This window comes from Choloepus didactylus, chromosome 7 (genome assembly GCF_015220235.1).
Source record: "Choloepus didactylus isolate mChoDid1 chromosome 7, mChoDid1.pri, whole genome shotgun sequence".
NCBI classification, from domain to species: Eukaryota; Metazoa; Chordata; class Mammalia; order Pilosa; family Megalonychidae; genus Choloepus; species Choloepus didactylus.
In genome coordinates this window covers 96,928,424-96,955,845 of record NC_051313.1, presented here as the reverse complement: position 1 = coordinate 96,955,845, position 27,422 = coordinate 96,928,424, and the positions used below count along the sequence as shown (strand labels likewise).

The following is a 27,422-nucleotide window of genomic DNA, read 5'->3' as shown; positions in this document are numbered from 1 at the left end:
ATTCTCTCCAAAGTTATAGTTTTCTGGTTTTATTTAATAGTAGCCATTCTAGTGGGTGTTAAATGGTATCTCATTGTGATTTTGATTTGCATTTCCCTAATAGCTGGTGATGTTGAGGATCTTTTCATGTGCTTTTTAGCTTATTGTATTTCCTCCTTGAAGAAATGTTACTCAAATATTTTGCCCATTTCTTAATTGGGTTGTTTGTCTTTTTATTGTTGAGCTGTAGGATTTCCTTATGTATTCTGAATTTTAAACCATTATCAGATGTGTGGTTTCCAAATGTTTTCTCCCATTCAGTAGGTTGTCTTTTCACTTTCATGACTAAGTCTTTTGATGTGCAAAATTTTTAAATTTGAAGAAGTCTCATCTATTTTTTTCTTTCATTGCCTGTGCTTTGGATTTAAAGTCTAAGAAACCACTGCCCAACACAGGGACCTGAAGATGCTTCCCTACATTTTCTTCTGGGAATTTTGTAGTCCTGGTCCTTATATTTAGGTCTTTGAAACGTTTTGAGTTAATTTTTGTATGCTGTGTGAGATAGGGGTCCTCTTTCATCTTTTACACATGGATATCCAATTCTCCCAGCACCATTTGGTGAAGAGACTAATCTTTTCCAATTGGATGGACTTGGCGGCCTTGTCAAAAATCAGTTGGCCCTAGATGTTAGGCTTTATTTGTGAACTCCATTGGTCAATATGTCTAGCTTTATGCCAATACCATGCTGTTTTGATCACTGTAATTTTGTAATATGCTTTGAAATCAGGCAGCATAAGTCCTCCAATTTCATTCTTCCTTTTCAAGATGTTTTTGGCTACTTGGGGTCTCTGACCCTTCATATAAATTGATAATTAGCTTTTCTATTTCTGTGAAGTATGCTGTCAGAATTTTGATTGGGTTTCGTTCTATCAGGTAGAATTCATATCTTAATGATATTTAGTCTTCCAATCCATGAACACAGAATGTCCTCCCATTTATTAGGTCTTATTTGATTTCCTTCAGCAGTGTTTTGTAGTTTTCTGTGTGCAAGTCCTTTATATCCTTGGTTAAGTTTATTCCCAGATATTTGATTCTTTAGTTACTATTGTAAATGGATTTTTTTTCTTGCTTTCCTCCTCAATTTGCTTATTACTAGTGTATAGAAACAGTACTGATTTTTGCTTGTTTATCTTGCATCCTGCCACTTTGCTGAGTTTGTTGATTCACTCTAGTAGCTTTGTTGTCAATTTTTGGGACTTTCTGTATATAGAATCATGTCATCTGTTAATAGTGAAAGCTTTGCTTCTTCCTTTCCAATTTGGATGCCCTTTATTTCTTTTTTCTTGCCTAACTGCTCTGGCTGGAATTTCCAGTACAATATTGAATAACAGTGTTGACAGTGTGGATCCTTGTCTTGTTCCAGATCTTAGAGGGAAAGCTTTCATTCTTTCACCATTGAGTATGATGTTATCTGTGGCTTTTCATATATTCCCTTTATTATGTTGAGGAAGTTTCCTTAATTCCTATTTTTCTAAGTGTTTTTATAAACAGAGGATGCCTGATTTTGTCAAATATCTTTTCCTTGTCAATGGAGATGATCATGTAGTTTTTTCTCTTCATTTTGTTAATACGGTGCATTGCATTAATTGATTTTCTTATGTAGAACCACTCTTGCATACCTGGGATAAAACTCACTTGATCATGGTGTATAATTCTTTTAATATTCTGTTGGACTCAGTTTGCAAGTATTTTATTGAGGATTTTTGCATCTATATTCATTAGAGAAATTGGTCTGTAATTTTCTTTTCTTGTGGTATCTTTATCTGGCTTTGATATTAGGGTGATGTTGGCCTCATAGGAGTTCAGTAGTGTTCCCTCTTTTTCAATTTTTTGGAAGGGTTTAGACAGGACTGGTGGCAATTCTTTATGGAATAATTGGTGGAATTCCCCTGTGAAGCCATCTGGTCCTGGGCTTTTCTTTTTTTGGGATTTTTTGATGACTAATAAAATCTCTTTTCTTGTGATTGGTCTATTGAGGTCTTCTATTTCTTCTAGAGTCAGTGTACGCTCTTCATGTGTTTCTAGGAATTTGTCCATTTCATCTAAGTTGTCTAATTTTTTGGCATATGGTTGTTCATAGTGTCCTTTTTATTTCTGTGGGGTCAGTAATAATGTCCCCCCTCTCATTTCTATTTTTATTTATTTGCATTGTCTGTCTTTTTTTGTCACTCTCTACAAAGTTTTGTCCATTTTATTGATCTTCTCAAAACACTAATTTGGTTTTGTTGATTCTCTCATTTTTTTTTTTTTTATTCTCAATTTCATTTATTTCTGCTTTAATCTGTTATTTCTTTCCTTCTGCTTGCTTTGGTGTTAGTTTGCTGTTCTTTTTCTGATTCCTCCAGGTGTTTAGTTAGGTCTTTGATTTTAGCTCTTTCTTCTTTTTTAACATAAGCATTTAGGGCTATAAATTTCCCTCTCAGCATAGCCTTTGCTGTATCCCATAAGTTTTGATATGTTGTGTTCTCATTTTTCATTCTTCTCAAGATATTTATTGATTTTTTTTGCAATTTCTTCTTTGTCCCACTGTTTGCTTAAGAATGTGTTATTTAACTTCCATATATTTGTGGATTTTCCAGTTCTCTACCTGTTATTAATTTCTGGCTTCATTGCATTATGGTCAGAGAAGATGCTTTGTATAATATCAGTCTGTTTACATTTATTGAGACTTGTTTTGTGACCCAACATGTGGTCTATCCTGGAGAAAGAATGACCCATTTTCATTTGAGAAGATTGTATATCCTGCTGTTTTAGGGTGCAGTGTTCCATATATGTCTGTTAGGTCTAATTCATTTATCATATTATCCAAGTTCTTGGTTTTCTTATTGTTATTCTGTCTAGATATTCCATCTGTTTATGAGAATTGTATACCAAAGTCTCCAACTATTATTGTAGAGATGCATGTGTCTCCCTTTAGTTTTGCCAGTGTTTGCCTCATGTATTTTGGACACCATGGTTAGGTGCATAGATATTTATGGTTATTATTTCTTCTTGGTGGATTGTCCCTATTTTTTATATAGAGTGTCCTTCTTTTCTCTTATAACATATTTGCATTTAAAATCTATTTTGTCCAATATTAGTATAGCTGCCCCCAGCTCTTTTTTTGGTTGCTATTTGCATGGAATATCTTTTTCCAACCTTTAACTGTCAACATATTTGTGTCTTTGGGTCTAAAGTGGGTCTCTTGTAAACAACCTGTAGTATAGTTGGTCTTGCTTTTTTATTCTGCTACTTGGTGTCTTTTGATTGGAGAGTTTAGTCCTTTAACATTCCGTGTAAAGGCAGTACTTACTTCAGCCATTTTGTCCTATGATTTTTATGTATCTTTTTTTCTCTCTTTTTCCTTTATTGCAATCTCCTTTTCTGTATAGTTGATGTTTTATAATGTATGTAGGTGATCTCATTCTCATTTCTGTTTCTGTATATTTTTAAAATACTTTCTTTGTGGTTACCCTTGCATTTATATTGCACAATCTACATGTGTAACTGACTAATTTGAAAAGATACCAACATAGCTTCAGTAGCATACACATTCTCTTCTCCCATATCCCTCTTTTCCCCGTTTATGTTGTTTTTGTCCCACTTTACCACTTTACATTTTGCATGTTTGTTATACGAAATGTCTTTTTCTTGTTCAATTGTACTCTGTCATAGAAATTGAAGAGTAGAGTTGTATATTGAAGATGTAGTACTGTTTGATTTTGTCTTTACCCATTTGGTTATCCTTACTGATAACCTTCATTTCTTCACATTACTCCACACCACTCTCTCCTGTCCTTTCCTTTCAACCTGCATAACTCCCTTTAGTAATTCTTGTAGGGCAGGTCTTTTGTTGGTGAACTCTCTAAGTTTTTTGTTTATCTGTGAATATTTTAAATTCTCCCTCATTTTTTAAGGACATTTTTTCTCTTTCAGTACCCTAAATATATTATACCCCTGCCTTCTCACTGCCATGGTTTCTGATAAGTTGGTACTAGTCATTTTGAGGATCCCTTGTATTTTACAAATTGCTTTTCTCTTGTTGCTTTCAAAATTCTATCTTTATCTTTGGCATTTGACATTCTGATTAGTATGTGTCTTAAAGTAGGTCTATTAGGATTTATTCTGTTGGAGTACATTGTGCTTCTTGGACATGTGTATGTATGCTTTTCATAAGAGTTGGGAAATCTTCTGCCATTATTTCCTCAAATATAATTTCTGCCTCTTTTCCCTTCTCTTCTCCTACTGGGACACTCCTGATGCATATGTTTGTGTTCTTCATGCTACCGTTCAAATCACTGAGACTCTCTTCTATTTTTTCTATTATTTTCTCTATCTGTTCTTCTGACTGTATGATTTTGATTATCCTGTCTTCCAGCTTGCTGGTTCTTTCTTCTGCCTGTTCAAGTCTGCTGTTGTGTTCCTCTATTGTATTTTAAGCTCTACTATCGTGCCTTTCATCCCCATAATTTATATTTCTTTTTATACTTTCAAATTCTATTTTCTGCTCACACATTGACTTTTTAATATCTTTTGTCTATTTATGCATATTTCCCTTCATCTCCTTGAATTGATGTAGGAGATTTTTTTGAACTTCCTTGATTAGTTGTTCCAAATTCTGTTTCTCCTCTGTTTTAACATTTGTCCCTTGACTGAGCCATGTTTTCCTTTTTCTTAGTATGGTTTTTAATTTTTGGCCAATATCTAGGCATCTGATTATCGATGCGTTAACTCTGAAGGTCTATTTCTCCCTCTTATCTGGGGTTGTATTGGTAATTGGCTTTGTGTTAAGGCTCTTCTTTGATGATTGGTCCAACTTATTCTAGACCTTTAGAATAGACTGTGTTTAACTGATCAGATTTTCTCAGCTCTTCATCTGATTCTGGCCCTGGAAATGTGGTACAGTTTTTTTAAGATTACACTTTTTGTATAATTGTTTCACCTCTGAGAGGAAACTTCCTTTCCTCTGTTTCTCCTCTGGAAATTTTGATCTGTTCTTTTGTTTTTGTGCAGAGTTTTCTCCTCAGCTCTTACTATTTGTTCAAATTCTCTCCCTCACTCATTTTCTCATTTTCCTTTCTCTTTTCTGTTCTGGGACTCTCCTCTCTTACAGCTGTTCAGTATAACACCCTCCACTTTTTTTCCTCTTTGAGACTTTTCTGCCTCCAATTTCTTTCTTGTTAGAGTATCCTGCCCTGTGGAGCTGGATGGGGTCAATCCAGAAAGGTGTGTCACTACAAAAGTACCATTTTGTGTTTAGGTGGTCTATTCAACAAAACTGGATTAAGTGAGTGCAGCACTTTCCAGCCACTGTAATACTGTAGTCGCTCTCTTTTTTTCCTCCTGGGAACTCTTTTGTTTGCAGCCCTCCTCAGCAGCTTGTGTTCCTCCCAGGTCTCTGTGGACATGGGTCACTATGCCTGGATATGTGTGGGGCTCTATGCTGTCTCCAGTGGTAGGTGGGAAGGATCTGGTCACTGCCTCTGAGGAACTTCCAAACTGTGTGGGACTGAGTGAGGGAGATGGAATGGACTGGCAGGGCTGGGATGGAAGTTTTCTACCTGACATTTCCCTTTTTTTTTCAATTCAATGTTTGTGGAGTCCTTCTTCAGTCCATACCATCCTCCAGAGTTCTAAGCATGTGGTATTTGTCCTTTTTATTTGCTGAATCTCTGGGGAGGTTTATTCAGAGGATGTCTTACATCACCATGTTGATGACATCACCCCCTAAGTTTACTTTTAAGAGATCTTAAGAAGAATATACTCTAGCTTGAGTAGTTCACAAATTTTAGTGGGCAGACAGAAGGCAAGGGTACAAATTAATAAAGATAAATGGAGTGAAAGAGGTCTATTTGAGGATGTGGTTCAACAAAAAAAGCAATCCCAAAGAAGTGAATTCTGAACATATGTGTAATACTACTGATGATTTTAAAATATTAAAACTTCTTGCATGACTTCCTTAGCATCATACATTTTGTCAGACACAAATATCTATTTCTTGCCACAAAAATAGAATACTGTTTTACACAAAGTAAGCTTCAAATTCCATTTCTCAAATAGATTAAAGACTTAACTAGTGATTTAACCACATTTTGCATATTTTTCTTTTTCTAGTTGTAAGATTTTACTTTCTTCACTTGGTTGAAGTTTTATCCCTTTATCTTCATTAGAGAAGTTTGTATCATCTCTGGAGAATCAGTGACATTTATGAGAAAGCTCCATACTGGTAACAAACACTTCAAAAGGCTTTATATTAGTTTTGTGGCAGCTGTGATCAACAGTACAATAAAAATCAACTGAAAGTTTTATCCAAATACCACTTGTTGATTATCCAACAGTGGTGAGTGAACAATGGTCAAATTAATCTGCTGTGCAATGCCTGGGATTGGAGTTTCCATCCAGAATAAAAGTGTGTTTTGTCTCCTGTTACCTGATATTTCCATTTCATTGAATCTCCTACATTGAATAATGTCCTGATGATAAAATTATCAACCTTTCAGTTACCTTTTTTCTTTGAGGCAAAATAGTAATTTGCTCTCTAGAACACTTACCACTAAATAAATAGCCTTGGATGATTCTCTCTGTCCTTCAATATTCACCTAGCAAGCCATTCATCTAGGTAGGACTTATTTTAAGGTTTTAGTTTCATTGTTTCCATTCTGAGACAGGATTTTCACATCTTGTTTTATTGTCCTCCCCACTTGACATCTCTAGACCTCATGTATCACTCTATGTCTGCATTCAGCTTTATCCTCTTGTGTTTCACATGTATTTCTCCCCAAGATTTCCCATTTTTCTTTCCTAATCAACAATATATTGACTTGTGTACCTGCTTCTACTTTGCTCATCCTGGAGAGTAGAGGGACCCTCAGAAAGACTTGAGTCTGTTATCTGAAGTGCTGCCATCATTTAAACCTTCATCTCTCTCTGAAAATAACTATTTAAATATCTTCTAAAATCCTCTCACCACAATCATTCTTCTGCATATCAACCATGGTGCAATTTTTTTTTTTTAATACAAATCTTATCACACATGTCCCTCTCTTGCTTAAAGCTTTTCAATGGCCTCTCACTGCCTAGCAAATAAAGCCCAGACTCCTCATCTGACATGGACACTCCATTGTATTGTTTCTCCCACATGGTCTTTCATAGCACTACCAGCCATCCCTGAACTGCTTCTGCTTTCTGAATAGAACACTCTTTGCCTTTCATATGTGGCTTTTCCCATTGCTAAATGGCTCACACTCATCCCTTCTCCTGTTTTCCTTCCTGTCTTTCCTCTTTACCCCACTGCAGATCATCCCAGGCTTCATGCTTGCTTACTTTGAGAGCCTAGTCTCTGGAGACTGTCACTGTGGATACTAACTCTGTCTCTGCCATTTATTGGTTCTGGATTTTGAGTAAATTATTCAACCTCTTGGTGCTTCAGTTCCTTTATCTGTGGAACAGGATAATATTGGTTCCCACCTCACTGAGTTGTAAAACCTAAATAAAGCAATAGATATAAATGTGTCATGTGAGCACACAATACATCATTATGAATAAATATCTATATACCATAATAAAACATTAATATCATTTTATTGCATAGGTTCAGTCAATTTGAGAATAATAAAAAGGAAAAACTACTGAGATAAAAGATCGTAAATAGATGAAAGCATTCCAAAGGCAAATACAAATGATTGGGAGTTACCAATTAACTTAGCTTTGCCATTTTCTGTTGTCTTTTGTTGATTATGATAATCAACACATAGGTTCTGAGATCCAAGATTAAAATGTCTTGAACTTAAAATGAAATGAACTTTGATGAATACCAATGTTGGAAAGAAAGAATGGAATACAAAGTCAGCATCACAATGATTCAATTGCTTTTTCAATCTCATTTAAACATTAGGGTATTAAGAACATTTTCAAATTTTAGAATAATTCTCCTCTATCTAAGGAGAATAGAGGAATGGATATTTGATATCATACAACCTTCTATGATCCATAAGTTGTACCACTTATTCTAGGTATATTAAAGGCTGCTGTATTCAGGACCAATTACTTGGATTTGAGGTTTGAAGTGGTACAGAGGTCCAATCTGAAGCCATGCTTAGGATCTCAGGAGCCACTGATGAACAGGAGAAAGCAGATGCATTCAGCTGCTTTCTGGAATGCTGTTTAGATCTCTAGTTGGCTTTGGGGCCAGATCAGACTTCTATTTAAAGAGATAGTCTCAGGAAGCTAGGAGACCTGATACTATGATACCCAGAGGATTTCATGGTTGGGAACAGAATGTAATGGCTGGAATTTAGTGAAGCTTTAGTTTTAAATTAAAGCAGATTCCCTTCTTGAAAGTCTGCTGAATAGAGTGATGCCTAGAGTAAGGCCAGTGGGGATCTTCTCGGCTGTCCCCTAGCGGCCAGTGCTAGCGTCCTCACGGGGCCAAGACTAAATTGTTTGACTTCTCTAAATCCCTGTGGAGGATTAGGACTAGTCTAGTCACTCTTCAATTGATTTTTTTGCCCAAACCAGGATCTTATTGAAAATGAAAGAGGGCCAATCATTTCTATAGCCCTGATTTGCCCTGGACAACAATGGAAATAAGAACTGTTTCTGGTAAATGGGGACCCCTAAAACTGCGGTTACCCTAAAGATGGAATGAGGAAAGTGATTACCATAAAAGGGGTAAATAGATTCATCACAGATGATTGCTCTTCCTTCTCTTTGTCTCTGTTGCTCTGTCTTTCTTACCTATCTATGATTTTCTTCTATCTTAATAAGGCCAAGTGTTTCTATAGTGCTCAGAAGATCCATGTAATAATAAAAACCCACATAAGCAAGATAACTGGTAAACTACCCTATAATATCATCTTATAAGACATCTTGCAATGTTTATGAAGTCCCTGTGTACTGGGACTGTTAATAGTCACAATAATGCATAATGCTTTAAGTATGTTCCTGTTATGCATTTACTTTCAATAGATACATCTACACTTACTGTGGATCTGAACATGATTTGTCTCTTTTGCTTTGGAGTTTTTCATTTAGAAGCCTATGCATGAGGCATGAAACATAAATTTAATTTCATTTCCTCTCTTGAAATATGTCATTGTGTTTTGACAATTAATTAATTCAATAAATATTTAATGCCTGTCAATGCTATGTGCTAATAAGCACTGTTAGATTTTGGTGGGACACAAGATAAATATGGTATGGTCTTATGTTCAAAATGCTCACCATCTCTCAAAACTTTTTCCTATGTTAAGAATATCTTTCTTTCTTTGATCATCAAATTTTAAAGTTTACATTTGGTAGAATCTACTATGATCATCTATTTAAATGAAATTTAAATATTTATTTCTCTTCTACTCCTGATCACATCCTGGGCATGTTTTCTGTGAAGCTGAGTCATCCAATGGTGGCTATTCCTGAACATGAGACTCTTGATTCCAAAGAGGTAAATGTAAGATAGTTGCTTTATGACTGGGGATTCATTTATCCGTTTCTGTTTGATGTTAGGTTGTGGAAATAAACCAATCTTATTTTAAAATAATTTTAATAAAAATCATCCTTTTTTTTCCTCAGGAAGAATTATTGACTAACTGGCCCACCCTGTGTTGTTCAGAATCACCTGATAGTTAAAGTAAATGTCTGCTGCTTCTCAGAGTGGAAGGTGTTACTAGTGTTCCCAAGTGTGTAACACCTTGATCACAAACCAACCCCTGTCTGCCTTTGTAATTTTCTCTTTGGGATTCATATGGAAGACTACTGTTGTCTTCTTTTTCTAGTGAGTCATGGCTGTCCCATATGCATACAATGTGTCTTCTGTATCAGAGGTTACATGGTATTTCATTGTATCCCTGTGTTTTAGCTGCATTGAAGGGTGACTACTTAGCTCATTGAGCACCAGCTCTGCAGAAGTGAATTTTGCACATGGCATGTGGTAGATAGGCAAAAGCAGATTGACTTAAATATAGCCTCCAAATTTGCTGCAAATGTTTAGCCACTTCCAAGTTTTGAATTGACAAACAAAAATAAATTTTAAAACTTTCTTTTATTTTTGTAGATGCTGATATAGTAAGGAAAAGCCTGTAAAGAAATATTCTCTCTGTGGTTTATTCAATTTTCTGTTCATCAACAGGAAGAATAACTGAGCAGTGTTTGCTTCCTCTATATCCTCTACGATAAAGTGGAAAATGTAGTTTTTTAAAAAAAATCACTTTTCAAGGACTTACCTTGAAGAGAAGGGGTGAGCTCATTCATTTCAGACACTCACAAATTAGGCATGCTCAATTTTATAGCCTCTGTGTTAGGAAAAAAAACAAGTGTGATTCAAAAAAGAAGTAGGAATAATAAAGTTCTGATGAGAAGACTAACTGATCTGAATTTTCTTTTCTAAGACATATTTTCCACAAATTAAGGCAACCTACCTTACTTTTCATAAACTGACATCACTATTTCTGCAAATTATAAAACCTCTATCATGCAAGACTAATGTGGGTCTTTGCTCTAACATTTTTCAATAAAATATAAAGGTATATTATGAATAGGTATTGATTTATATCCTTAAGCACATCTCTGTCAATTTTTAAAGACAGTATCCTAAAAACAAGATTATTGGTTCAATGAGTATGTACATTTGGAAAACTTTTGACACCTATAACCAAACTGCTTTCATGAAAAACTGCAGGAATTCACCCTATCAGCTGCATGTTATAATACCTGTCTCCATGACCTCTTTGCTGCATTGAGAATTATCATAATAATTATAATTGCTAATTTATTAAGAGATTACTATGTGTTAGAAACAGTGTTATGTATTTTATATGCTTACTTAATTTCACAAAACATTCTGAGTACTATAATTATTCTCATTTTACAAATGAGGAAACTGATGCAGAGGGAAATAAGTATATTGCTTAAATCCAAATAGTTGGAAGTTCCTGTCTGTACAATTAGGAATTGAATCCAGATCTTGATTGCCTTATGACTGTGTTCTTAAGCACACTACTATATTTTATCTAGCCAGACTAAATCTTTTTCTCTTTTAGTATCTTAAAATAGTTGCCCTTTGAAGTAAATTATTTTTCATGTGAATTTGCATTTTAAAATAATTTACTTTGTTATTTTTTCTTTATTTTTGTGTATTTTGTTTTAACATTTATGTTATGCATGGTGGTATTTTTCTTATTGAATTGTAAACTCTTTATCAAATGTGTTAGCCCTTTCAGTGTGATGGTGGAAAATTGTGTAATAGTAAAAAACTGGATGCAATATATATCCCAAAATAAAATTTTCACATTTCAGATGAATATAAAAAATTTTCAAATGTTCTTTTTCTCAAATGCAATAAATTTGGTTCAAGTTCACATAGGCTATATCTACACAATAGGATTGTATTTATACAATAAGAGAAAATCGATTGGTTATTTAAATACGAAAAGCATCTAGTTCAGATAATGAATGCTGGATTGAGAACTTCTGAATGTTAGGTAATGTGAAATAGTTTGTGTAGCCAAAGAAAACAGGGTGTGTGTGTTATTTACGTTTTTTTGGCACCAATTTTCATAACCCTGGAGACTAAATTTAGAATTAAGCTAGTGAATAAGATGTCAAAAAATGATTTTAGCCCCTGGTTTCGAATACATGAAAAACACCATAAAAGAAGCTAAAATTTGAAGTTTAACATTTGTTAAGGACATTGAGTTACTGTTAGTATCAAAAGAAAAGTAAATGATTAAATAGAAGGACATTTTATGCTTCCAATGTACTATATTTTACGTCTTAGAAATGATGGCAAACTTTGGAGCAGTTTAACAACTTTTCACATTTCCTTATGATATGTGTTCAGACTGTACTATGAACTATATATTTTCCCCAAAACCTTTCTTTGTTATTTATCTGCAAAATAACAACCAAGAAAAAGTATATATTTTTATAAAGCAGTTCTGATCTTATGATTATATGGCCTATAGAGAATGATTCTAGTTACAAATCAAAAACAAGCAAAGAATTATGTAAGACTCCTTGATTGGTTCTCAGATTTCCCCCGGGTTTTTCTTTTAATTTTCTAAAGACAGTTGTCTGTCTTTCTTATGACCAGACTCTCCTTTCTTGAATCCAATCGTAATTCTAGATATCAATCATGAAACTAGATACTAGATTCTGGATAACAGATCATGATACTAGATATTTTGTTTTTGTTTTTTTTTTTAATAGCCTCGTGATTCATTTAAGTAAAAACAGACCTCAGAATTTGTCTGATTTGACTCACTCATCATTTTTATAATGCACATGATTTATAAAGTTACATTTAAAAGGACATAATTCCACTTTTCTAACTCAGCGGTTCTCAACTCTGGCTGAATATTAGAATCACCTGGGGTGACTTTTTTTTTATTGAGATGAAATTCACATAACATAAAATTAACCATTTTAAAATGAACAATTCAGTGGCATATTCACAATGTTTTACAACCACCACCTCTGTCTAGTTCCAAAACATTTTCAGCACCCCAAAATAAAACCCACTGAGCAGTTATTCCCCATTCCCCTCTCCCTCAGTCCCCTGGTAACCACCAATCTGCTTTCTGTTTCTATGGGTTTACCTTATTCTGAGTATATCGTAAATTAAACCATATAGTTTGTGACCTTTTGTGTCTAGCTTCTTTCCAGTTAGCATATTTCAAGGTTTATGAATGTTGTAGCAGGTATCAGTGTTTCATTATTTTTTATGGCTGAGTAATAATCCCTTATCTGTTTGTGCTACAGTGTGTTTATCCAGTCAACCACTGATAAGCATTTGGTTGTTTTCACATTTTGGCTAATGTAAATAGTGCTCCTATGGACATTCCAGTGCACGTATTTGTTTGAGCACCTGTTTTCAAGTGTTTGGTGTATATACCTAGGTGTGGAATTGTTGGGTCATATGACAAGTCTATTTTAAACTTTTTGAGGACTGGGGTGACTTTAAAAATTACCAATGGCAGGAATCCACTCCATGCAAATTAAATCAAGAGTCCCAGGGAATGGGTATGTGTTTTAAAATCTTACAGGTGAATCAGATGCACAAGAAGAGTTGAGATCCTCAAATTGTAGCTCCTTCACTGGCAGTTTAGGAAAGCCAATGGAATCAGTTATTCAGTTTTGGAAACAAAATAAAAATAGGAAGAAAAAAAAGAAAGAAGAATTATTATTAAAAAATTCAGTCAGTGCTTTCAATTAATAAAAATTTGGGCCACATATTCCTGTCCAGTGTCATAGAGGTGTAACAGGAGTTTTAGTTTGTGGTAAATTAATTTTAAAAGAGATCTGTTCCCAATTGAGGTTTATTGTTAAGTTCTTTAGTAACACCTAGTACTTTGTTTCTCTTTCTCTTGGTGTGGCAAGAGTAGTTTGGAAACTACTTGGGCTATGGCTGGGCATAGTATTTGGTGCAAGCTGAGTCTAGGGTCTTACAAATAATTTCAGACTTTATATGATCTGTAAAAAATATTTGGCTATTAATGGGCCCTCATATAATCTAATGGGATCCTTAGATAATCAATTTGGTCATTATAGTCAGCTGACAAATCAGTTTTCAAAGGTCACTTTGATAGATTTCCACCATTTACATGAATACCATAAACTCCAAGTAGGTGAATATTTAACACTATCTAATTTGGAGCAAATTCCCTGCCTGAAATAAATGATTTCTGAATAGGGTTACTTAGAAGAAAGTTAAATTTTAGTTGCAAAAATTATTGCTAATTTTATTTATTATGTCTTGCAAATTCTGTAACTCTTTGATCCACAACCACTCTATAACCCACTTCTTCTTCTATAGACCCAGTTGTGAAAGTCATACTTGGGAATGATACATAAATAGACCTGACACTTTTGATGTCACATGCTACGTGAAACCCTATGCCTATTTTATTTTCAGCTTGAGGGTCAAGGCAGGTTTTGCCCAGGGCACCATTAATTTAGTTCCAAAAACATAATTTAGATGCATTTGATTCTCTGATATTTTAGATACCCCCATTGTTATTAATACAAAACAAGAGAGATAATTATTCACTAGGTGCTAACAAAACACATACAAGGCAAATTCTTCCCTTGTTTTCTTATTCCTTCTTTTGGAAGATTTTTTTTAAATTGGAAAACAATAAGATAATAAGTGACAAAAATCCTATTCACAAAATAATTAGAAAATACAACTTTTAAAAATCTCATAATAACGACAAAAAGTTAAATTCCTAGTAATAATAAAAAACACAAATAGTACTTGTAATGATTTGGATGTATTATGTCCCCCAAAATGCCATGTTCTTTGATGGAATCTTGTGGGGACAGATTGTTAGTGTTGATTGGGTTAGAATCCTTTGATTGTTTCCATGGAGATGTGACTCAGTCAACTGTGGGAAAGACCTTTGATTGGGTCTTATTTAAATCACTGGAGAGCTACATAAAAGAGCTGACAAACAAACGGAACTCAGTGCTGCTGTAGCCGAGAGGCATTTTGGAGACAGCCATTGAAAGTAGACTTTTGCTAGTCCAGAGTTTGCCTGGAAGAAACTAAGAGAATTCCTCCAGATGCCTAGAGAGAAACATCCTGGGAGAAAGCTGTCTTGAAACCAGAACCCTGAAGCAGACGCCAGCTACATGCCTGTGCCTTCCCAGCTGGCAGGTTTTCCGGACACCATCAGTGTTCTTCAGTGAAGACAGCCTATTATTGATGCCTTTGTTTGGACACTTTTATGGCCTTAGGACTATAACTTTGCAACTAAACAACCCCCCTTTAAAAAAGCCAATCCATTTTTGGTATTTTGCAAATGGCAGCATTAGCAAACCAGAACTGAACTGAAAAATGTTAAATGCTACCGAGGGATATAAAAGAAACCCTGAATAAGTAGGTGGATAGGAAGAATCACTATTATAAAGTGTAAATTTGGCCTAAATTAATATTTAAATTTAAGAGGAAAAGACAAGTAGATTCTAATGTTAATATGGAAAAGTGAACAAGCAAAAATACCCAGAAATGTTATGAAAATAAGAGTAACGGTGAGGAACTAGCCCTGTTAGATATTAAGAATCTCAAATAATTAAATCAGAGTGGTATTAGCAAATGAATAGACAAGGAAATCAATGGAGCAGAATTGAAAGTTCAGAAATAGATCAAATACAAACCTTTTACTGAATTTTTAAATTTAAATTTAAATTATAGTATTTTTAATTTCAAAAAGCTCTTTCCTTTTTAAAAAATACCATCCTGTAAATATAAATTTCTTTTTTTATAAGACCCTCTCTGTTCCTTATATCATTTCTGTTTATTGTTTTGGTCTTTTATGTTGGGGGTTTGTGGGAGGTTGAGGCCTTTGTCAATTAGTGGGATTCTTTGTAGGGCAATCAGGTGGTAAACCTGATTTTTTAGTTTGAATGATCTCAAGTCATTTATAAGTCTTCTCTTTCGAGCTACACCATTTTTCAAAAGAAGAATCATCTGAACCTTTGTCAGTGTAGGCAGGCCATTTGTGTTCCAAAAATCAAGTGGAGTAAGGAGGCTGAGAATCCACTATTTCACATGGAGAAACAAGGTCCCCCTTGTTTCAGTTTGCTAAAACTGCCAGAATGCAATATACCAGAATTGAATTGGCTTTTACAATGAGGGTTTATTAGTTCAGAAATTTACAGTTCTAAGGCCATAAAAATTTCCCAATTAAGGCATCAACAGGATGATACCTTCTCTGAAGAAAGGCTGATGGCTTCTGGGGTTCCTCTGTCACATGGGAAGGCACATGGCCACAGTCTGCTGGTCTTTCTCTCCCAGGTTTAGCTTCTGGTTTCTGTGGCTTTCTCCAAAATGTCTCTGGACTTCTGTCTTTGCTTCTCTGAGCTCTCTCCAAAATGTCTCTGCTTTTTATCCTCTCATATAATCCAACGAGGAATTAACATCTACCTTGAATGGGCAGGGTCACATCTCCATGCAAACAACCTAATCAAAAAGTCCCACCCACAATAAGTCTGCCCCCACAAGTTTGGATTAAAAGGACATGGCTTTTCTGGGGTACATAAGGGATTCAAACCTGCACACCCCATTTTCATTCAGGCTTTTTTCCCCACCTGCCTCTCTGTCTGGTCCTCTCCTTCCATTTCTACAGAATAAAACCTCCAGGCTCCTGCAGTAGTGGAGGGGCAGGGGCAGGGAAGTAGGGGTCAAAAACCTTCTTCCCATTCCTCTGATATCCTTAGTCTCACCCCTGACCTTCTCTGCATCTGGTGCCTCCCAGACCAGAACCTTTGCAGTGTTCCTGGACCAGATGCTTTTGCTTGTGGGAGATTGCCCCCTCTGTGGTAACCTGCTCTGCTCAGTTACTCCTCTGCCTTCCATACCTTCTGGTAAAACCTGTTCATACATCTTGTCCACTGCTATTTCCTCTCCCACACTCTGCATCTCAACTCCCAACCTTCTTTCTCCTTGTGAATTTATCCTTTGTATTCCTTTACTGTCATTCATATTGGGTTTGGAGAGAGAATAGGGATAAACTTAAGTGTTCAAACCTCTATGTTTAACTATAGTCTATGAGTTACTTATAAAGGAAAGTCACACTACGTTAAAAAAAATGTACACACACACACACACACACACACACACACACACACACACACATACACACAGGAAATCCTTTCCTAAGACTTGGTGCTACACATTCAACCTAATTATTTGGAAAATCAAATTTCTGTCTGTTGCACAATAATCAGAGATGCTTTGCAAGCAGAAGAACCTGGCTAGATGGCTAACATTGCACTGGAAGAAAGTAAAAATTACCTTGTTGAGAATAAATACCTGGATCCTATACTTTATTTATAAAATGATTTTTAAAAAATTAGGATGCCATTTTTAATGTTTTATTGTGACAGGAAATAAACTTGGATTTGAGTAGGTGGATGTATGTGGCATAAGCACTAACATTTTAAAAATGTGTTATTACTTTTTCAGGGAAATTCAGCAAAATAACAAAAGAAACTTGCACTTTTATATAGTAGCTTAAAAATGTCAGCTTCATGAGAGAAAAATATTTTTCTAAATCCAGGTTGTCAGAATGCAAAAACTGAGCTGAATTTCAAACAGATCCCATTACTCCCCCATTAAGCCTCACTCAAGGTCCTAACACTAGATAGAGACAGTCAGCAAAAGCTAAGTATGGAGTTAGTTACTATATTTTTTTAAATAAAAGGCAGATTAATTATTTTTCTAACATACTTGCTGTAGCCTAGAATTACTTTTTCATACATTTTTTTAATTGTGAAATTTAGCATATATACATAACAGTGATAACTTTCAAAGTATGATCTAACAAGTAGTTAGCAAATTTCAAAGAATGTTATGGGTTACAGTTCCACAATTTCAGTTATTTCCTTACCATGATATATAACAGATATACAGAAAGGTGATAACCTGCAAAGTATGATTTAACAAGTAGTTATATAGGTAATTTCAAAAAATGTTATGGGTTACAGTTCCACAGTTTCAGTTATTTCCTTATTGTAAAATATGACATATATACAGAAAAGTGATAACTTTCAAAGTACAATTTAACAAGTAGTTATAGAGGTAATTTCAAAGATAAACATTTGATAAAACATTTAAGGGTTGACAAGATAAATCTGCCAGTAAGACAACTATGACTGATTGGCTGTTGTCATGCTATATAAGCTTTTTGTGTTTATTTTATTTTGAATTTCAGAACCTCCATTGACATATAAGGTTCTAATCTTGTGAGACAAGCATCCCATTTCTCTGTCTTTATTCTACAGATGAGAACATACAGAAGAGAAAATCAGTAACTTGTCCATGGAAGCCACTTTCATTTTCTGGTTTGATTCAAAGGTAAAAGTGAAATTATCAAGAAGAATGGGTGCATTCTGTTCTGTTCAGCCAATTTTCTGAAAACACTATTTCTCAAAATCAAGTTTTCGTGAAACTTGGATTTTGCAGAGAGTTCAAGGTTGTAATCTCAGGAAAGAATTTGAAATCTGTGTATTATTATTAATTGTTAATTAAAAACAGACTCCTGTGCTTTGAAAGAAACTGGTTAGAGGGCCTAGGTAAATTTGTTTTATAAAAAGGAAGGTGCTTAGTATGAGCAACTGAATGGATAGCCACTTTGCTCATGCATTTGTATGGGCGAAGAAATAGTAAAGGGAGGGACATTCCTGCCACCAGATTTGGAGGCTGTGAGCTCCATCAAAATGCATTTCCTGTGTTGTAAGTCCCCAGTCTGGTTGACAAGGGCTAGAACTGAAATCTGAGGGGATTTGACTCAGAAGGATCCAATACAAAGAAACAAGTCTTGCTTATTTTTCTCTTCTAGGAATTCAGTTGAATCTACTATAAGAGAGGTTGGGGGTGACAACCATAGACTCCCCCCTTCCAAGTCATCCCACCAGTTTGAAGTTGGGTTTTATATTGTAGTAAGTCATGCAATGCTGAGCAGAAGTCAGGAACTGGAAGGACTTAGACTTTGGAAAACTATGTCCAGTTTTTTTAAAAGAAGCAAAATTATAAAACTGACTAAGATGGTGGAGTAGGGGGCTCTAGGACTTAGTTTGTCTTCCGTGGGAGCTAGTAAACAGCCAGGAACCATCTGAAAAAACAGTTCGAGGGCTCCAGAGATCAGCTGAACAATATATACCATCCAGGAAGGAGAGGAAGGAAGAAACTGATAAACTTCAGTGAAGAATTGTGAGTAGAACTCTCCATGCTGTGGAGGCTGGTGCCTATCCCCCACTCCTGCAGCAGGCTGCCTTGGGAGTGAGTCTCTGGCTAGAAATAAAAGTCCTTGTTCTGGTTTGCTAATGTTGCCATTATGCAAAATACCAGAAATAGATTGGCTTTTATAAAGGGGGTTTATTTGTTTACAAATTTACAGTCTGAAGGCCATGAAAATGTCCAAATTAAGGATCAGCACAGGTATACTTTCACTGAAGGAAGGCCAATAGCGTCCGATAAACCTCTGTTAGCTGGGAAGGCATGTGGCTGGCATCTGCTGGTTCTTGGTTGTGTTCTAGCTCCTCTCTCAGCTCCCGTGCATTCTTCAAAGTGTTGCTCTTGGAGCATTTTGTCCTCTCTTGGCGTCTCTGGAGGAAACACTGGGCTAGTATTTCCAAAAAGTCAGCTCTCAATGGCCATCTCCAAAATGTCTCTCTCAGCTGCTCTCTAAAATGTCAATCTCAGCTGCTCTGAGGTCCTTCTGATTGTGAGCTCTTTTATAGGGATCCAATGATTAAATTAAGACCCACCCTGTATGGGCAGGGTCCATATCTCCATGGAAATAATCAAATATTTCACCCAGAGTTGATTGAGTCACATCTCCAAGGAAATGCTCAATCAAAGGATTCCAACCTAAACAACACTAATACCTCTGCTCTCACAAGATTACATTAAAGAACATAGTGTTTGGGGAGACATAATACATCCAAACTGGCACATTCCACCCCTTGGACCCCAAAATGACATGATCTTTCCATATACAAAATACATTTATCCCATTACGATATCACAGAAACTGAAATCATTTCAGTAACAATAGTTAAGTATAAGATCCCATCAAAATCAGTTACAGGTGTGATCTGTCCTAAGGCAAACTTCTCCTCTATCTGTGGACCTGTGAAACTTAGAACAAGTTGTCTGCTGCCAATATACAAAGGAGGGACAGTCATACGATAAACATTTCCACTGCCATAGGGAGAAATTGAAAGGAAAACAGGGTTCACAGCACCAAAACAATTCCTAAAACCTGCAGGGTAAACTCCGTTAGATTTCAAATTCTCAGAGTCATTCATACAATGATGTGTTATCTTTGGGGCTTGAGAGAGCCAGAGTCCAACTCTTTCCAAGGACCTTTGCGGCAGCCCTTTTCTCTCCAAATGCTGGAGTGAGTGCTCCAACATACCCACACATTGGGGAGACCACCTTCTTGGCCCCACCCTCCTCAGACATCAGGGGGCACTTGGACTTTCTTCTGTCTCTGGTGCACATGCTCAACCCCTTCGAAGCAGTGAGATGGCGGCCAGGCTCTCCTCAATCCCCTGGGAATGCGATCCACCCTCTCTGAGGCCTGGGGTGGCAGCACTCTTCCTGAGCATCTAGGCAGAAGGCCCGCCCTCTGCCTCCAGGGCAAACTCCCCCTTTCCACATGCATGGACCGCTCTGCTCTCTCTGCCTGAGACCTGTTGACTCCAGACCTCAATCTCCATGGCTCTGTCCTTGAAGAAATTTTTCCTTCAATTTGTTCCTTCTTTGTCCCCCCCAGTCCAGACTAGCAGTGGTTCCGTTTATACAGATCTTGCAAAAATTCTGTAGGCTTGGCATGCAGTTTACAGGGGTCAAAGCCATCAGACAATAGGACTTTCCACAAATCCTTTCTGGATAACTCCATCTCCAATCCTCCAATCCTGGCTTGTACTGAAATGGATGTCTGGTTCCATGTTTGGTTAAATCCTCATGTAGGGCTGTAGCCTCTGGGGTCTCACATACTGGATGTCCAGAGTTTTCCAGACCATCAATTTCTGGTTTCTTTGCACCCAAAATTTCAATTCTCAGCTTATCTCTGTTCTGTCACATTTTACTATAAGCTGCCAGGAGCAGCCAGGCTATATCCTCTATACATAGTCTGGAGGTCTCTTCAGTTAAGTGTCCCAACTCTTAACTTTCAAGTTCTGCCTTCCATCTGACACCAGGACACAATTTTGCCAAATTCTCTGCCACTTTAAAGCAAGGATTGCCTTCCTTCCAGTTGGCAATGCCACATTCATCATTTCTGTCTCATCAGAAGTAACTTTAGAGTCCATGTTTCTACCAACAGTCTCTTTAAAGCAGTCAAGGCCTTTTCTATCAAGTTCCTCACAATTCTTCCAGAATCTTCCCTTTATCCATTTGAAAAACCATTCCAACATGTTTGGTACTTGCAAACTCAGCAGCTGCAGCACCCCACTTCTCTGGTATCAAAATCTGTTCCCATTTACTAACGCTGCCATTATGCAAAATACCAGAAATGGATTGGCTTTTATAAAGGGGGTTTATTTGTTTACAAATTTACAGTCTGAAGGCCATGAAAATGTCCAAATTAAGGCATCAGCACAAGTATACCTTCACCAAAGAAAGGCCAATAGCATCTGAAAACCTTCTGTTAGCTGGGAAGGCATGTGATTGGCATCTGCTGATCCTGGGTTGTGTTCCAACTCCTCTCTCAGCCCCTGTGCATTCTTCAAAGTGTTTCTTTTGGGGCATTTTGTCCTCTCCTGGCTTCTTCAGAGCAAATACTGGGTTGGAATCTACAAAAAGTCTGCTTTCAGTGGCCATCTCCAAAGTGTCTCTCTCAGCTGCTCTTTAAAATGTCACTTTAAGCTGCTCTTTAAAATGTCAGTCTCAACTGCTCTGAGGTCCTTCTGATTGTGAGCTCTTTTATAGGACTTCAGTGATTAAATTAAGAACCACCTGTATGGGCAGGATCCATATCTCCATGGAAATAATTTTAATCAAGCATTTCACCCACAGTTGACTGAGTCACATCTCCATGGAAACACTCAATCAAAGGATTCCAACCTAACCAACATACATCTGCCCCCACAAGGTTACGTTAAAGAACCTGGCATTTTGGGGACATAATACATACAAACCAGCACAGTCCTCTTCTCCCAAAACAGGGGGTGTGTGAGGCACACCAAATACTGATCATGGCTTTTGTTTAGAGAATTCAGATTGCTGGCTTTGAGTTCAGCTATAATTTCAACCCATTCAGGAAAAAAGCAGGCAGCAGCCTCTGTTTCAACCCCACCCCTAACAGAAGTGGAAGTGAGAGTGATTTAGAGGTGCAGTGCCACCTTAGGGCTGTGGGGAACAGTTTGTTGAAGGGTAGCTTTTCCCCAAGAACTGGGTGGGGTACAGCCAAGCACCAATCATGACTTTTGTTTAGTGGAATTTGAATGCTGGTTCCCAGCTCTGAGGACAGCTGAAGTTTCAACCACCCATGACAAAAACAGCTGGCAGCTTTGTTTCAATCCTGCCCGTGGCAGGAGTGATTTAAAGATCCAGTGCCACCTTAGGGCTGTGGGGAACAGTTTGCTGAAGGACCACTCTTCCACAAGAAATTTGGGTGGGCATGGGGCACAGCCCAGCACTGTTTGCAGGTTTTGAATAGTGAATTCAGATTGCAGGGTCCCGGCTCTGAACTACATTTTCAATCTGCCCGATACCAAAGTGGCTGGCAGCTTCAGTTTCAACCATACTCCTAAGAGGGTTGGAATCAGTTGGGACTTAAAGGTACTTTGGGACTGAGAGGAACATTTGCTGAAGAGTGCTATCTGCTGGGCAGGCCAGGAAAGCACAGATTTGGGGAACTGTCAGAGAGAAGTATGGTATCCTGATGGGTTTCCTCCCCAGGACACTTTGGAACTGATCTGTGCCTCTTCATGGGATGCTGGCCTTGTTTTCACTGGTAAATACTAACTTGGAAAAGTCCTCTCTGTGGTGACCCTCTTCCCAGGATTTGTCCCCTGGGCAAAGGCAGCTAGAGATAATCAAAGGAGTGTTAAAAAAACTATAGAGGCAAATAAAAAACAAACAGAGCAGATTAACATTCCTGGAAAAGGAACAGAGGAAAGGAAAGTTTCACCTGGAGGTTAAACAATTGCATAAATAGTGCTATCTCAAAAATTATACCATATATCCAGGGTGAGAATCAGATGACTAAGAGCTGAAAAAATATCATCAGCTAAATACAAGCTATTTTAAAGATCTAGAATAAGTTGAACCAAGTGTCAAAGAAGAGTTTTAGCACAAAGGCAATCAACAAGAAAACCCCAGGAAAAAGAGAGAAACTGACCTACAGAATAAACTCACCAAGAGAATCAGATGCCTAGACAAAAGCAAAAGATTACAAGTCATACTAAGAAGCAGTAAAATATGTCTCAGTCAAAGGAACAAATTAAAACTTCAGAGGAGACTCAGAATTCAGAAATACTAATCAAAGATGTTCAGAGAAGCCTGTTAAATCAACTCAAGGAGATGAAGGAAGATATAGCCAAAGAGATAAAGAATATTAAGAAAACACAGTATAAGCACAAAGAATAATTTGAAAATATGAAAAGAAACAACAGAAATGATGGGCATGAAAGACACAATAGAATATTAAAGGTACAATAGAGGAACACATCAGCAGATTTGAACAGGTGGAAGAAAGAATCAGCAAACAAGAAGACAGAACAGTTGAAGTCTTACAGACAGAAGAACAAAGAGAAAAGAATGAAAAAATTGAGTAGGGTCTCAAGGACTTGAATGATAGCACAAAGAATCATGGGTGTCTCAGAAGGAGAAGAGAAGGGAAAAGAAGCAGAAAGAATATTCTAAAAAATAATGGCTGAAAATTTCCCAACTCTTATGAAAGAAATAAATATACATGTTCAATAAGCACAATTTACTCCAAATTTAATAAATCCTAATACTCCTACTCTGAGACACACACTAATTAGAATATCAAATGCCAAGGGTAAGGAGAGAATCCAGAAAGCAGCAAGAGAAAAGCAATTTGTCACATACAAGGGAAGCACAATAAGTCTAAGTGCCAATTTCTCATGAGAAATCATGGAGGTAAGAAGGCAGTGGTATGATATGTTTAAGATACTGAAAGAGAAAAACTGCTAGCCAAAAATTCTTTATCTGGCAAAACTGTCCTTCAAAATTGAGGGACTGTGTAAAATATTCACAGATAAACAGAAACTGAGAGAGTTCATCAACAAGATACCTGCTGTATAATAAATACTAAGGGGAGTGTTTCAGGCTGAAAGGAAAAGACAGGAGAGAGAGGTTTGGAGGAGAGTGTAGAAGTGAGGTTTATCAGGAAGGATAACTAAAAAGATTAAAAGGGACATAAAAATAAGATATGACATATAAAATCCAAAGGATAAAGTGGTTGAAGTAAGACTGTCTATACAGTAATATCATTGAATGTTAATGTATTAATTCCCCAATCAAAAGACACAGATTGGCAGAATGGATAAAAAAGTATGGTCCATCTATATGCTGTCTCCAAGAGACTCCCATTAAACCCAAGGATACAAATAGGTTGAAAATGAAAGGTTGGGAAAAGATATTCCATACAAATAGTAACCAAAAAAGAGCTGAGACAGCTATATTAATATCAGGCAAAATAGATTTTATATGCAAAACTGTTATATAAGAGACTACGAAGGACACTATCTATTAATAAAAAGGGCAATACACCAAGAGGAAATAACAATCATAAATATTTATGCACCTAACCAGGATGCCCCAAAATACATGAGGCAAATACCAGCAAAAATGAAGGGAGACATTTCTACAATAATGGTTGGAGACTTCAACACATCACCCTCATAAATAGATAGAACATCTAGACAGAGGATCAATTAGGAAACATAGTAATTGAATAATATGATAAATGAGATGGATCTAAAAGACATATAAAGAATATAGCACAACAACACGGCAGGATATATATTTTTATCAAATACTCATGGATCATTCTCCAGGATAAACCACATGTTGGGTCATAAAACAAGACTTATTAAGCTTAAAATTATACAAAGCACTTTCTCTGACCATAATGGGATGAACGTGGAAATCAATGACAGTTGGCAAACTGAAAAATTGACAAATACATGGAGGTTCAACAACACACTCTTAAACAAACAGTGGGTCAAAGAAGAACACTATCTATTAATAAAAAGGGCCATACACCAAGAGGAAATAACAATCATAAATATTTATGCACCTAACCAGGGTGCCCCAAAATACATGAGGCAAATAATTGAATGTTAATGTATTAACTCCCCAATCAAAAGACACAGATTGGCAGAATGGATAAAAAAGTATGGTCCATCTATATGCTGTCTCCAAGAGACTCACCTTAAACCCAAGGATACAAATAGGTTGAAAATGAAAGGTTGGAAAAAGATATTGCATGCAAATAGTAACCAAAAAAGAGCTGAGGAAGCTATATTACTATCAGACAAATAATTGAACCAATGGGTCAAAGAAGAACAACCAGTGGGTCCTTGATTGCAAGGGAAATCCATAAATATCTTGAGAATGAAAATGAGAAAACCAGCATATCAAATCTTATGCAAAGGCAATACTGAAAGGGAAATAGAAAAAGAAGAGCAAACTAATCCCAGCAAGCAGAAAGAAAGAAATAACAAAGATTAAAGCAGAAATAAATGAAGCTGAATTAAAAAACAATAGAGAGAATTAAAACCAAAAGTTGGTTCTTTAAAAAGATCAATAAAATTGACAAACTTTCATGTAGACTGACAAAAAAAAAAAAAGAGAGATGCAAATAAAATCAGAAATGAGAGGGGGGACATTACTACTGACCCCACAGAAATAAAAAGGATCATAAGGTGATCCTATGAAACAACAGTTTGCTAACAAATTAAACAACTTAAATGAAATAGACAAATTTGTAGACATACACCAACAGCCTACACAGACTCTAGAAGAAATAGAAGACCTCAACAGACCAGGAACAAGTGAAGAGATTAAACCAGTCATCAAAAACCTCCCAATAAAGAAAAGCTCAGAACCAAATAGTTTCATAGATGAATTCTACCAATAATTCCAAGAAGAATAACTATCAATTCTGCTCAAATTCTTCCAAAAAATTGAAGAGGAGGGAATACTACCTAACTGATTCTATGAGGCCAACATCACCCTAATACTAAAGCCAGGTAAAGATACTATAAGAAAAGAAAATTATAGACCAATTTTCTAATGAATATAGATGCAAAAAAACTTTAACAAAATACCTACAAATCTAATCCAATATAACATTAAAAGAATTATACACCATCATCAAGTGGGTTTTATCCCGGGTATGCAAGGGTGGTTCTACATAAAAAATATCCATTAATATAATACACCATATTACCAAATTGAAAGGGAGAAACCACATGATCATCTTGACTGATGCATAAAAGGCATTTACAAAATCCTGCACCCTTTCTTGATAAAAAACAATTCAAAAGATAAGGAATAAAAGGAAACTTCCTTAACATTGTAAAGGACATATATGAAAAACCCACAACTAACATCATTCTCACTGGTGAAAGATTGAAAGCTTTCCCTCTACAATCTGGAACAAGAAAAGGATGCTCACTTTTACCACTTTTATTCAATATTGTGCTAGAAGTTCCAGATAGAACAGTTAGGCAAGAAAAAGAAATAAAAAGCATCCAAATTGGAAAGGAAAAAGTAAAACTTTCACTATTTTCATGATCCTATATATAGAAAATCCCCCAAAATTTACAACAAAGCTACTAGAGCTAATAAAGGAGTTCAGCAAAGTGATGGGATACAAGATCAACATGCAAAAATCAGTAGTGTTTCTATACACTAGTAATGAGCAATTTAAGGAATAAATCATGAATAAAATTCCATTTACAACAGCAATTAAAAGAATCAAATATTTACGAATAAAGTTAAAGAAGGATATAAAGAACCTGTACACAGAAAACTGCAAAATATTGCTTAAAGAAATAAAAAATTCTAAATAAATGGTAGGGTATTCCATATCCATGGATTGGAAGACTAAATATTTTTAAGATGTCAGTTCTACCCAAATTGATTTACAGATTCAACTCAATCCCAATCAAAATTCCAACAGTATACCTTCCAGAAATGGAAAAGCCAATTATCAAATGCATTTGGAAGGCTACAGGGCCCTGAATAGTCAAAACATCTTGAAAAAGAAGAATGAAGTTGGAGGACTCATACTTCCTGACTTTAAAACATATTACAAATATACAGTGGTCAAAACAGCATGGTATTGGAATAAAGATAGTCATTTTGAGCAATGGAATTGAATTGAGAGCTCAGAAATAGACCTTCACATCTATGGCCAATTGATTTTTCACAAGGCTGCCAAGCTTACTCAGTTGGGAAAGAATAGCCTCTTCACCAAATGGTGTTGGGAGAATTGGATATCCATATGCAAAAGAATGAAAGAGGACTCCTATCTCACACCATACAAAAATTAACTCAAATGTTTCAAAGACCTATATATAAAAACCAGTACTATAAACTCCTAGAAGAAAATATAGGGAAGTATCTTCAGGATCTTGTGTTAGGCAGTGGTTTCTTAGACTTACACTAAAGCACAAGTAATGAAAGAAAAAAATAAATAAATAAAACCTGTTCAGATTTAAAATCATTTGCCTATCAAAAGACTTTGCCACAACAGTGAAAAGACAACCTACTCAATGGGAGAAGATATTTGGGAACCACATATCCAATAAGGGTTTAATATCCTGATTATATGAAAAAATCCTACAAATCAACAATAAAAAAAACAAACAACCCAATTTAAAATGGGCAGAAGACTTGATAGACATTTTTCCAAAGA

The 27,422-nt window shown here is 36.1% G+C and overlaps 1 protein-coding gene across 1 annotated transcript in view; it reads left to right on the top strand.

The window, feature by feature from the left end:
- LOC119539691 (muscular LMNA interacting protein) overlaps positions 1-27,422 on the top strand; it is a 159,160-nt gene that overhangs the window by 127,493 nt on the left and 4,245 nt on the right. The window contains exon 13 of the mRNA XM_037843397.1: positions 17,800-17,872. Within this exon, the coding sequence (XP_037699325.1) occupies positions 17,800-17,829 (30 nt within the window). The 3' untranslated portion in view covers positions 17,830-17,872. The remainder of the gene's footprint in view (positions 1-17,799; positions 17,873-27,422) is intronic.